The sequence below is a fragment of the Clinocottus analis genome, unplaced genomic scaffold (assembly GCF_023055335.1).
Source record: "Clinocottus analis isolate CAN_PGR_092001 unplaced genomic scaffold, fCliAna1.0.p SCAF_25, whole genome shotgun sequence".
Classification (NCBI taxonomy): domain Eukaryota; kingdom Metazoa; phylum Chordata; class Actinopteri; order Perciformes; family Cottidae; genus Clinocottus; species Clinocottus analis.
In genome coordinates, this window is record NW_027175987.1 from 6,509,721 (window position 1) to 6,523,872 (window position 14,152).

A 14,152-nucleotide genomic window follows, 5' to 3' on the forward strand; every position below is an offset into this window, starting at 1 on the left:
GCAGGGTCACTCGCTCCAGCTCCGGGTGCCCATCGCGGAGGGCACTCACTATGCTGGGTTCCAAGGAGAGAATGAGGGCTGCAAACCCCAGTTTAAATGTATGGCACACGGCCATCCAAGGGCCATCCAGGTGACACTGGTGCGTAATCAACAGACGCACAGAGCCTGAGAATTACGCACAGAAGCCCGAGGCGATGCCTGCTCAAAAATTCAAAATTAAGCCAGGAATCCCAGGTACACAAGGAAAAAAATGCATAGTTTTAGCTGGTCCAGAGCCCGAGCTACGACTGAAACACTGCAGGAAAGAAATTATGCACCTGCGGCAGACCGCTCCAGAGAACGGCAAAAATACTTCCCACTCATCCGATCCGGTCAGTGGTGGCGCCGATGGATACCTCTGGTTCTCTTGAAGACGTCCAAAGTGCAGCCTTCTAGGTGCTCCAGCAATGACTGTCTAAAGTCAGGCAAAAAAGGTAAGGAGTGCGAGTGGTGGTCTTGGTCTTGAAATGGTCCTGGTCCTCTAGGGGGACCCAGCCAAGGCTCAAGGTCCACATCACTTAAGGTACCCCAGCCAGAGTCCATCAGGTCTGGATACAGGTCTTGAGCCTGTAGGGGGGTCCTGGTCCACTATGGGAGTCCACATCCACATGAACACAGTTTCGCCAAAATGTTGCCCATACAAAAATATGGATTGCATTGCTGTTTTGGAAGTTTAAACCAATCAGGTGGCTCTATCAGCTCCAATGACAGCAGAGTGTGCATTTGGCAGCAGCACTAGCGGTAGCCTTGCCTGTTTTGCTTAAACATTCGACAGACAGCCTGACTAATGAACAACTTTTCAACATGGAACCAGTCAGCCTCATCTGAGCCCTCAGATATGAGCCGCCCTTGGCCCTATTTAAAAAACATGTTTGATTTCAAAGGCCCCAAGAATGACTAATGCATAGAACATGTTTTCTTCATTGGTTTGGCTTAATGGTATTAACTTTGCAGATTAACTTGTCATCTGCAGAATTGTAAGCGAGTGTGAAAAGTATTACAGAGGCTAAGCACAATAAGTACACCAACCAATCCAATAAACAAATGTTGTTGCTTATAATTATTACTAGTAGTGACTTCTGCAGAGGCATAAGTATTACCAGTAACTATATCTGCATTCTTTATTAAAATGGTACAGCCCTAGACATTGAGAGACAACCCATTGCTTGAGTACTTTTACTTTTAATACTTAAAGTAAATGTAAAAGTAAGTATTTTTTTTACTTTTACTTAAGTAGGATTGTTGATGTAGTACTTTTACTTTTATTTTCCTGGGGAATTGTACTTTTACTTAAGTACTAAACTTCAGAATTTCCTCCACCACTGAGTAGATGTGGTCAGTGTGATTTGAAAGTTCAGGAAAGACAAGGACTACGCACGGCTTTGGTAATAAGACATCTTTATTAATCATTTGGAGAGACATGCTAGATCTCTGTACAGTGTGAATGGAGAGCCAGCTCTGGACTGATCAGGTCCGCTGCACAGAGCTGTGACAGAACATATACCCCCACGCCCACCCCGCCAAAGGAATGGCCATGGCCTCCATCCTCAAGTGCTCCCCCCCCCACGACACGCCAAGACATTGGTTGGTCCATTTCCGGGGGATGCTAAAATGGGACTCTACTTTAACGTGTAAGGGGAATAAATACAAAAGAAATGTCTACAGCAACTGATTATTCATTTGTCCTCATTTAAAAATAAATACCATCGAGTCATTTCTCAAAAAGTGCTCTCCTAACAAGGCTGTGTGGTCGGTAATGAGAGCAGTACATTCCTGTTGGTGAAAATAATTAGGCAGCAACACAGAGGGTCGATACGTTATTACTTTTTCTTTCAGTTCGAGGGATTAGAGCTTGAAATACAACCATTCTTTGTCCCTCCTAAACCCACAAGAGAGGGCTTTCCATCAATATTGCCCTTTGAGGCTCGATCCAACTCTCTCCCTCTCTCTTAGTGTTATTATTTGGCTCATTACGAGGGTTAGAAAGGCTCACTAGTTTTCACAGGAGTGCTTGCCTTTTTGGACACGCGTGAACAATTCATAAACGTTCAAGTCTACTCTAAGACACAGTACTCCAAGCGTTCTGGAGATATTGATTTTTCTTTTTCATACGCTGTCACTCTAATTCTAAAACATGATCTTCAAAAAGTGCATTAAGATTTCACTTCAGAGACGAGTCAAATCAAAGTAGTGTTCACTGACTTTACCACTAGTGGATGTTATGATACCTAGCTCAACATTTTTTTTTAAATTAAATTAAATTAAAACAACATTGCATAATGCCAATGTCAGTAGTCAGTTTAAACACAAGCAGCAAAGAAAACGTCCCCTCAGTGGGGGACACGCCACGAGACAACTGGACAGGTCTGGATTTAAGTGACTGTACATTGACAATGAAGCTTTTTAGAACTTCATATGAACCTGAAAAAGGTCTACGAGTGCAAATTAGTCTTCTGCCAGGACTAGAAGCAGTTTGATCCCAGAACCAGCATTGAAGTCCACAGGGGACTGACTCTGTGTTCAAGTTCCTCTGTGACACCAGGCCAGGGCTCGATCCTCAGTCGCTCCTCTACAGCGCATGTGCAGACTACAATAATCACAACCACCACGATATCACACAATGCACTGACAGATGTCATACTGTTGTCGGAGTGTGTGTGTTTGGGAGGGGAAGGAGGGATCTATGACACACTGCAAACAAATGGTGATCTATGTGGTGCCGTGATGTGGCGAGAATGTAACAAATTGGCAGTGGCCCTCTACATGACTGCATTCTAGCGTTGCCTATACGGAAAGCACACATTTACACACACACACGACAAAGAGATATTCTGAAGTCAAGTATACAAATCCAGTTCGACAGTCCTCGTGAACAAAAAGACAGTCATCCTCAGAGTGCAGTAAGTCACTGATGTAATGTTACCGTTTACATATTCAAACTTGTGTACACTGGTAGACAGTACCTATGCTCAAAAACTAGGCATGCATTAGATACTCAAGATGTTGCAGTTCGGTTCCTGTTGGACGGCCGGAGCGCAGAATTATGGATACCACGACGGTTATTGGCAGGAGAGCTGTGATTGGCTCTACAAACCTGAGGCTTTTAGGCTTAAAGGTTCTCTATAAAGAGGGAAAGTCCCGCTCCTTTCCGGTGGGTGGACCGCAATGGGACCTTATTTAGGAATAATACGTACCGTAGTCAACGAGAGACAAATATCTTCTATTTTCCATCCTGTTCTGATTTGTGCCGTGAATTGCCCACGTGATGCACATGTGATGTCAGTTGAAGAGAAAATGTTTCACGTCAGGAAAGTCATTTTGCCGTAAAACTGTTGAGGTATAGGACTGTGAAAATACATAATTAGAACGACGACACATCCAAAAGTGGCGTGCTAGATAGCCAAAGTAACAGTCATGTTGGTGTTAGTAACAAACGATGAATTGTATTTTACACAAAACTCAATGGTACTACAACAAACTGTGACTTTTTTTGACATGCAAAACTATCTTTTAGATTGGCAAACATCACGTGTGCAATTCATGCACACATGATGTACAAGCGGAAAACAAACCATGATTTGTCTTTGTGGCGGTTACGCGCTACAACGCCATCAGTGGTAACCACCGCATGAGACATTCCTCCAGATAATAGTTGTTTGCTGCTATATGAATGCTCTGAATATAGAACATATTTAGAACCCTTCAGGTTAAAACAGGTTCCGTCTCGTGATACACCTTGAGATGTAGGTATAAATGGCTACGTCAGGGGATCGATAAAGGTTTCTCGAGACCAGCATTTGGGTAATAATGTGGGGAGGACCTCCATTTTTGCCTCTAACAAGAGTGGGATCCATAAATCATTCGCTCTCATCAAGCCATCAAATACAGAGCTGAGTTGTTTGCATCTTTAAAAAAACAACCTTTCCAGAGAGACTTCCCTGAATATACAAAAATACAAAAAAGAAACTGGGGAAACTTCCTTTTCGACTTAAAAAAAACAAACTTGTATCCACATATCTAAGTTGGGGGTTTTCTTTTTCACATCTTTGTCTTTTTTCTCTGCATCTCTTTTTTCATCTTTTTGTTTTTTCGCGAGTTGTAAGACTTTTTGGCAGTTTCATTAATAAAGTAGCCTACACTACTTTTAGAACCAAATTCACATATTGCTAGTTCCAACCGATGACCAATAGTCAGGTGAGGAGGCCAGATTCTCAACGTGCAAAGTCAACTGCAGGTTAACCAATAGGAAGCAACATAACAAGCATGTGGCGTGAATGATGTTTTCTTTGTTCCGCAACGGTGCTGAGTATTAACAGGAGCATCCGCCTTCGGTAGTCTGGGGCTCCTGCGGTTTGTCCAACTTGATGTCGATCACTGGAGAACAATGTTAAGGAAACTTTGGAAACATTTGGTATTAATTCAGCCACATTCACTTGAACAGATCAATTAGCTGGCATACAACTTTTGAAAAGAGGAAAAGCAGACACGGGATCATTAGATTTGGAGATCTGAGGAGGATTTTACGGAGGAAAAGAGTACAACTCTACTACCACGAGATGGAGCCATATCCCCATGAATCTATTTAATTTCCATTAAAGGCCAGGCATCAATTATTCTAACCAATTCTAGCCAAATAAAATATACATGGGAGAATAAATAAATAAATAAATAAAATGGACAAAAAAGTTTGGAAAAATCTTTAACTAGAATCAGAAATTAATTACAACACTTGTCCTAAAAAAATCCTCATCTGACTTTCGCCACGTTATTCAGCTAAACAGAAAATATCTTCTTACCGTTAGTAATAATGAGAATGGATGTCATTGGCACTGCCGTGCTACAATTAAAGCTGATACACTATTGTGTGTTAATGAGTTGCTGTAAATCAAAATTATTCCGCAGTTGCTGGTTGTTGTTTTTTTTTACACAATTCAGAAAAGGTTTTATTTCCAGTCAATCCTACTTTTCCATATTTTGCAGTGAGAACAAGGTGCGGCAATGGGCTCTGTTTTAAAGGAGACAAGAAGTGTATCATGCTTCCATTATAGCCAGCGAGTGAGTGTGGCAGCCCGGGCACCTTTATTATTCACTTTTCTTGCAAAATTAATGCATGTATAAAGTAGGGGAAAAGGGGTTGGGGGGGGGACTACATAGACTGTGGCCTACATATTGTATGCAAGGAAGTGTGTGACAGTCCCACTGGGGCTTTTCCATGCAGTGGTTGAAGTTGGTGCTTTTAAAGGTGGCAGGTTGATGCATGTTTTCTTATATGTTAGGGTCTTAAAATGCAAAAGTAAGACTTGAGCACTCCCATTCGGATTGTGCAGGCCTGATTTCAGCAGCATCAAACCGAACGAGCAGACCGAGCAGCCCTCTGATACCTGTGTGTGTTTGTGTGCAGGTACAGTCTACACTACAGCATCTCCTGAACAGTGAGTGATGAGCCCCATTTCTGTGTCACCAGTCGTAGCATACGTTTCATATTGTCGCCTTGTGCACAAATTGTTCGGGAAGTTAATAGCTTGTAACAGCTTTTAAACAATAGACGGGTGGCTTGCAGCTGCAATAAACATCTGCCGAACATCGTCTGTTCCAAATGGCAGCCAGAGGAAACCTCAATAACTGGAAATCATATGTTAAGACTACATGATTTGACTTTTGTCGCCACCTGGGGGCAGCGCAACCAAGCTATAAACACACAACAGAAGCATAACCCCGCCTTTAAGTTGACATGGTGAATCTGGAGGGAAATATCTCTATATTATCAGCTAAATGCTCCACAGTGTTCTCCTGCCTGCTGTCAGCTTTTAGTGCTGGGCAGGCAGCACACAGAGGGTTCATGAGAGCTTCTTCTTAAAAAGAAACACGCCGATGATTACAGGAGCGACATAAAAATCTGAAATAACGAGCTGCAAGATGCTACAACGCACTGCAGTACTGAGGGAAACTGCAGAATGCGGTGCTCGATCTCGATGCTTCTTCACAACAAGCGACCCCTTTCATTTTGGTCAACTTTTTAAAGAAAAATACTGACAGAGTTAAAATCATATCATTAAAAAAAGAGAGCAGATGATGGAACACCAGAGAGTCAACTTACGCTTCATTGTTATAGGTATCGCTCACACCTGAGTTGTGTTCATTGAATGCATGGTTCCCAGAGTTTTAAAAAAATAGGTTGGGGGCTAGAGCCTTTCGTTATCAAGCTTCTCTTCTGTGGAATAAGCTTCCACTTTCAGTCCGAGGGGCAGACACGGTCACCTCATTTAAGAGTAGACTTGAGACTTTCCTCTTTGACAGTGCTTATAGTTAAGGCTGACTCAGGTTAGCCCCGCTCCAGCCCCCAGATATGCTGCTATAGATCTAGACTGCAAGGGCCATCTTAGGATACACTGAGCTCCTCTCTCTCTTCTTCTTTCTCGCATGTCTCTTTTTTTTCTATTCTTCTGGATACGTTATTGTCTTTTTAATACACATTACTAACTTTACTTTTTCCCGGTAGCCTCTGTGCTTCCTTGCCTCAAGTTTTCATGGACCGTGGCTGTCTGGAGCTGGTGCTGATCCCCTGCGCCCTGCCATTTCTGTCATATTCACGTAATGAGCTGTAAAGGCTGATTTAAATTCGGGTTTTACGCAGACGCAAGACACGCATGGCCGACCTTGCGTGGTCAAATCGGCAATTTTGCGTGCTCGCGTGCGTCACCCCAAATTTCTGACTATCCGTCAAAGCAACGCAAGCCCACAAGGCTGTGATTGGTCCGCTAACCACATCCTTTCTGAGTCTCGCATTTCCGGTTTCATAGCATAATACCGCTGTTTTTAAAAGCGACAGCAGAAACACAAACAATGGATCCCGTTGAAGAACGTTTGGCTGAAGAGGTCCACAAATCTTGTATTTGTGATTTTGGGCTATACAAAATAAACTGAATTGAATTAAATGTTTGGATGAAGTCTTAATTAGGTGGAGTAGCAACATTCTCCTCTGCTGTGTGCTGTATTCTGTGATTTATACACTGCCTGGCCAAAAAAAAAGTTGCCACCTGGATTTAACTACTACTGCCTACTGTAGAAGCCTGTGGGGCAGTGCTATAATCTGTGTTTGCCGCAGTTGGTCAGGTCTAGGTTCAGCAACGACCAGGTTCAGCAATGACCAGGTTATTCCATCAATGGATTTTTTCTTCTCTGATGGCACGGGCATATTCCAAGATGACAATGCCAGGATTCATCGGGCTCAAATTGTGAAAGAGTAGTTCAGGGAGCATGGGACATCATTTTCACACATTGAGAATCTTTGGGACGTGCTGGAGAAGGCTTTGCGGAGTGGTCAGACTCTACCATCATCAATATAAGATCTTGGTAAGAAATTAATGCAACACTGAATGGAAATAAATCTTGTGACATTGCAGAAGCTTATCGAAACGATGCCACAGCGAATGCGTGCCGTAATCAAAGCTGAAGGCGGTCCAACGAAATATTAGTGTGTGACCTTTTTTATAGTGGCGACTTTGTTTTTCGCCAGGCAGTGTACCTCGACTGATGTAACATTCTTCACAAAACAGCCATGAATACTCTAAACTCCTTCAGAACTAAACCTAACAAATAAATCCTGTGGCTGCCTTGACCTGCGTGAGTAATGTTGCTCTCTGGCTCTCCCTCATTAACATGGACGACCCCGGCACTTCATCTAGGTCGAACAGCCTCTTCCCGCTCTCCGCGGTCCCACACTGGTGCTGATACCCGGCGACCGCGCAGGAAATTGTTCTCCGACAGAGGGCATGAGACTGTGCCTCAGAGCCCCCCCGACATCCACCATAAATCAGCATGACCGCCAACTGGCAATTTAAGGGAACTGACTGTGACTACTTTCTCCAAAAAACAAACAAACAATTTACAAGTTGTTTTAAAAAAGGAAATAACAAGTGGAACTTGTGTCTAAGTGTTCCATTAAATCACACTTTGTTGTACTTTTGTTTTCTTTCTGGCTTTTACGGTCCACTAATCGTTGCTTAAAGGCCTTTACACACCATTGGCGTTTTTTTTTTTGTTCATATGAATAATTCGCAACATGTTTTTTTTCCGTAATGAGGTCACTTTTTCGGAGCTTTTGCAACGTGAATGAAGGTATCAACCAATTGCGTTATATAGAACAGAGTTACACGTTAGTGTACAACAACTCAGTCCAAACAGAAGAGTGTTGTGCTTTGAAGACAATGTGACATAGTGGCCAAACGGTAGAATAACAATTTCTGGTTCCATCACATGATGCCATGGGGCCCAAAAATACTCACTTATATTGGAGAAGAAACATCTGACACACTTGTGCGTATTGCTCTCTGGAGCCCATAATGTGGAACATCTGGGTCCTTTCATCTGAATTCTATACTTGGAAGTGGAACTTTTTTTTGCGTTGTGCGCCACCGAATAACTTTCATGAGAATGAACGGAGCGCAAACTCCAACCGCTGGGCTTAGTTCTCTTTAAACATCCAGGACGACGACACGGAGTCCTGACCGAGACGACTTTACTACTCCTGTCACTATTGACAAACCAGATACACTCCTTCTGCTCCTACTTTCACAATACAACTCTCTAGTTGTACACACTGTGTAACTGTTTACAAGAGCGAACTCAAATTCACTCATAGCGTTTCACTAAAAAGAAACTCAATAAAATGGCTTACAGTAGCTTCAGGCCATACAGTAGTTCATTTCAGACAGACTGCCAGACGCTGCTCTGAGTCACAAGAATCCTGGGAGTTGGTCCTCTGCCCTCACACATCTATTCAATTATTTTAAAAAGGATTGCAACTGTCGCAAATTTGCATCGTTGCCAGTATGAACAGTTTTTACGCATGATATATTATTTCGCTTGTTGCGTATTCGCCAAGCCCCTCGTGTAAAGGCCTCAATATGAAAAAGAATGCAAATATCTTGTGCACCGTGCTTTATTAAAAGTTCAGTTGATAAAAACAGCCACATTCAGACTTGAACATGCGTGTCATTCTCCCAGTAAAATCCAATACTATTCCCAATGCAATAACAACCGAATAGCTGCTCCATTAACTGACAATGACAGCGGAGGCACAGTGCTGCTGAGGAACTGTCATTACCTGCCATCCATCAGCTCCATCACCTCCACCGCACACATCCACATCCATTATGCCTTCAAGACAAAGATTTTAAAAAAACAACTAAACAGATAACCGGAATTGGCTGGATACGAGTGATGCATTATAGCTAGGAAATATGTCTGACTGCAATAAAAAAAAGGCAAAGGGGCCAGCCCCACAGTTCAGAGGGATGTCAGGTTACTGAGTTTATTATTGAGGCCGCGCAGTTTGCAAAGGCTGGACTACTCCAGCAAGCGATGAGTGGGCGATAATCGGAGATGCTTGGGGAGACAAATGTAGGCATTCCATCTCCACACCAAGGTCAGCATCTATTTATGTTGGAGTCGGAGCAGATGAATGCGCCAGTGCTGGCGAGACGCCGTCCCACAGAACAAGTAATGACAAAACTATATGCACATAGTACAAGAAAAAGGCGATTTCATAATTCCCCCACAGTTACCATAGAGATGGCATCTCACTGTGTGTGTTGACGAGGATGTGAAGGACGAGCGCTGTCGCAGGAGAAACAGCGACAACTTGAAATGCTGCCGAGTTACTTGGATATGGCTCAGTGTAAAGTTGAAAAGACAGAATGATGATTTCTCTCTCATATTATTATTTCAGCAGCCTGATCACACTTTGTTAAATGGTAAAGCCAAGTTAGACCTGGAAATACAGAATGGGTTATGTTAAAAGAAGGTTCTCATTGTCAGGTGACCATATGAACAGTCAAAAAAAAACATTCAAAATCAAGCTAAAGTTAGACAAATTCTGTCACTCCAGATGCATGAGAATTGTCATGTTTTTAAGTTTTTTTCATTCACAATATTCCAGTGATCTAATTATTTGGAATACTGCAAATCTGATCTGATAAGAGATCATTCAGAATTCATGTAATGATGACAATTTCCCCAAATCACTCCATTGCAACATTATTCTTCCCACAGTGGAAGGAGGGTGGGTCAGACCTTTGTAACTGTAAAACAACATATCTGCTTTTGTCTTTTTTTAAAAAGGAGAAAACCAAGCAGATCTTAAACCTGCCCTCTGGGCGCTGATATGTGTATGAAGTAAGCCATCTGGGGCTGAAGGGGACAAGACTGACCTGCACTCTGATTTAACATGCGGGGGAACAACTTAGAAATTTTAGAGCCTGGGTTGCCTTCCTCTCTCTGCGTGGGCAGGTTTAGCTCTCTTTCTGGCCACATAGCTTATTGTAAAAGGCTCATCATTTATTTTACTGCGATTTAACATTATGTGTATTATGCTCTGTGTATTATATAATATCTATGCGGTGGGAGTTTATTTATGTTACTCTGGTGCTATGATGATGGACTTCAACTGTGCTGGTGAGAGAGCGCCATCATCTCTGTTGGTCTGTGTTGTTCTGCTCACGAGGGGATCGATTGTGTCTTCGTTGTTTGTATCCCTCAAGCTACAACCACATTACTAAGTTTTCATTTTAAAACACATATCTTTTGCTACATGTACGCCAAAGCGCCCACCCTACTATGGAGTTTTAGACCCCCTGAAACGAAGACTTTTGATCAGCCTGGATTATCGATGAACTACCAGTGGGTCAATTCAACATGGGTGATGGATTACAGGCGTTGCTGACCTGGTTGTCACACAAAAAATGGAGGACTTTCCTTTTATTATAAATGCTTATTTAGTTCTGCAGAAGTTATTGTGACGTTTACAATGAAACTGTAAAGTGTAAACGAAAAAGAACAGAAATGCTCTCCAGTATGACAAGGACTTCAGCCAACAATCGGAGGAGAATTGAGTGAACTAAAGTGTTTTAAAGATTACAGTAAATACAGAAACAAAACACAGTCCAACTAGCTCAAGGGCTTTCTTTGAGAATCAAACCAATCAAAGTGGAGTGCAGATCTATTATGTGTGAAATGCTTGCAAACTACAAAAGTCAAAATGAGTGTGGAGTGTAGGCTGCTTTATTGTTCCCCACGTCTGGTATATTTACAGATGTGAGAATCAATGCGGGAGAGGAGCCAACATGGGCTGACAGCTCTCTTTTGTCACTGATTATAACGACTACTAATCTATCTCAGCTGCTGCATTCACCTCCTTTGACCTCCGATATGAACATGTGCGTCTCTTGATTTCAATCGCTCCTTCAATGCAATCAAAACAAATACATTCTACGAGACTGAAAAACCATCCAAGATGTTCTCAATAACTGCAATATTTAAATGATTTCGCAGTATCAAACGCTACTTCCTGGAAACCTTCTACAGGTGGAGCTGTGATGTGCTCAGTGACAGCAGCAGATATGAGCCAGTCAGCACAGTTGTGTGCAGCAGCACTGAGACTCCTGTTGCTGGTTTAAAAAGAGAACCTGCCTTTAATAAAAACACATTTAATTTAGCATTGGCACACACGTGAAGATTGAAATGAGCAAATGTTTTCTCTGAGCTAGAGTGGTTGGCATATCATCATTAAAATGTCTTTCATGAAAAAAAAGGGGCTTTTCGTGATGTGTAAATTGACAAAGGATACTCCCTTCTTTGCTCGTTTCTTGCATACTTTCCATTCCCGGAAGCGCAGCAGCCACACGTCGAAACAGCTGAAAAGGCAGACACAGAATAAGGGCAAGTTAACTTCATGTAAAGTGAAAATAAAATGCAGTGATGCAGATATTATCCATCCTTTTCCCCTGATTGTCATGCATCCATGTATTAACTATTTATTAACTTAAACATTTGACTTGGTTATAAGCTTCTTTGAGTTTTGGTTAATTCCATAAAAAACATTGTGATTGTTAACATGTAGTCATGAACTTGAGAGAGCAGACTGAATTACAAAGTTACTTAACAAAAAATGTAATCGGTATCATCTGGAAGTACAGGATGTTTGGAAGAGATGGCTTGTGTCACTGTTTTAAAGCATCTGTTCCTTAGCAAAGAACTAAAACACAAGTTAAATCATTAATAAGATAAAATAAGATAATCCTTTATTAGTCCCTCAGTGGGGAAATTACAGGATTACAGCAGCACTGCTCACAAGTAATAAGATATAAACAAACAGTAGAACGGTAATAACAGATTAAGATTATTTTTTTTAAATTAGCAGTAAAAAAGAATATAAAATATATGGACGGAATAAAATGTACAGATGGGATAAAAATATACAGATGTAAGAGAAAATGTACAGATGGAATAAAGAATTTGTATAAAAGTACTTAAATATACTTAAAGTGAATATTGCACGAGTGCATGAATTCAAGTGTTCATAGTGCGTGTTCAAGTGGTTTGTGGTTCTTGGTCTACTGGGGGCTCAGCTCGTTGTGCAGCCTGACAGCACCGGAGAGGAAGGACTTGTGGTACTTCTCCCTAAGACACCGGGGATGGATCAGCCACTGGCTGAAGGAGCTGTGCAGCGCGGCCAGAGTGTCCTGCAAGGGTGGGAGGCGTGGTTCATCAGGGATGAGAGCTTAGCCAAGTCCTGATTGAGTTCTCTGTATTCTCTGTCATCATTGGCGGAGATGAGGCCGACGATTGCAGTCGTCAGCAGGTGGCAGTTGGCAGGGTTGTGGTTGAAGTTCGACGTGTATATGAAGTCCGACGTGTATATGTCAACAGAAATGGAGCCAGAACGGTTCCCTGTGGGCCCCCTCTGCTGCAGGACACCTGATCTGACTTACACCCCGGTATCCGCACATACTGTGGGCGGTTGGTGAGGTAGTCCAGTATCCATGCGGTGAGGGGTTGGTCATTCATCTCATTTTTGGGGAAAGTCATGTTTACATGATGATTTGAAGTATCTCCCAGTGTTAAAGGACACATGTCAATATGCAGTCTTAGTGCATAGCGTATTAGTTCCAATGAAAGATGATGAAATTGATGCCGACACGTCATCTCAGCGGACAGTGCTGACGTGGCCAAATAGCGTGAGGAGGCAGCGCTGTGACCTTTGTATGAAAGGTTCCATCGTGGCATTTCGCTGTCAGACTCCACCGTACTGAATGAAGCAAGGTGAAGAATAGCCTCCTCTGTCTGTGCGGTGGCATGGGCCGAGAGAGGCGCCTGCCAGCAACACCGTTCACTGACAGACACAGTGCGGCTCGCCTTCATCTCGCTACTTATTAACTCAACAGACAGTTGTTGTTTCCGACCACAAACGTCTGCTCAGAGACTCATCGCTGTTGTCAAACCGGGCTACGTTTCTCTTTGTATCTGGAACACTCTAATTCTTCTAAACATTTGATTTATTAATTAAATGTCAATAAAAAATAATGAATACATGCACAATTCAGCCTTGGGCGGATGCTGGTAGTGGCAGCATGGAAGGAAAACTGCTTTACTGCTATGAAGAAGGTATTTGTGAGACCTTTAAAAAAAAAGGTACCGTGTAGGAGTTGTTGACCACTAGTGATGTTTTGGTGAGCGGGTGAGAAAGCACTTTGACGTGACACATATTGTATGCAATGCCACTAAATCAAATGCGCCAGGAATGGCAGAAGGGGATTGAAGAGTTAGGATATGCTCAAAAATAACATTTTTATTATTAATAATATTGCCATTCTTGGAACTGCGTTAGTCTATCTGAATGGTCTGCACTTCCTTATTAAAGACATATCCTAAAAACAGACTTGCTCTGAGCTCACCTGTTTGACGTTGTAGCCTGTCTTGGCGCTGGTCTCTATGAACATGACGCTCAGCTCTTTGGCCCTCTGCTCGCCTTCCTCAATTGTAATTTGCCTGTGAAGAAGTCGGGGAGTTATCATGAAAACATTGAAGATCAATGCATAAGAAATAATAGCTGGCCGTTTAAAGTCTGTGGAGGCTGATTTCCTCACGTCAACAGACAACAAGAGAAGAGCGGCCGCCAGACAAAGATTTGCAGTAAAGCCCACTAACTGCAGCTGCAGCTCCTGCTATTCTCGGCTTGTGAGGGTACACCAGACTTAATTAGCTAATGACTCGAGAATGATTAATTATATTGTCCTGCGAGACATTAATAACAGCCAATTAGCATAGCGTTTTA

At 42.4% G+C, this 14,152-nt stretch overlaps 1 protein-coding gene across 2 annotated transcripts in view; it reads right to left on the reverse strand.

The window, feature by feature from the left end:
- Positions 1-1,420: 1,420 nt before the first annotated feature.
- Positions 1,421-14,152, reverse strand: part of rab6ba (RAB6B, member RAS oncogene family a) — a 47,014-nt gene continuing 34,282 nt past the window's right edge. For both annotated transcript variants that reach the window (XM_068591379.1, XM_068591378.1), the window contains exons 6-8: positions 13,773-13,866; positions 11,666-11,732; positions 1,421-4,413 (exon numbers count right to left, since the gene is read on the reverse strand). In XM_068591379.1, the coding sequence (XP_068447480.1) occupies positions 4,349-4,413; positions 11,666-11,732; positions 13,773-13,866 (226 nt within the window). In that variant the 3' untranslated portion in view covers positions 1,421-4,348. The remainder of the gene's footprint in view (positions 4,414-11,665; positions 11,733-13,772; positions 13,867-14,152) is intronic.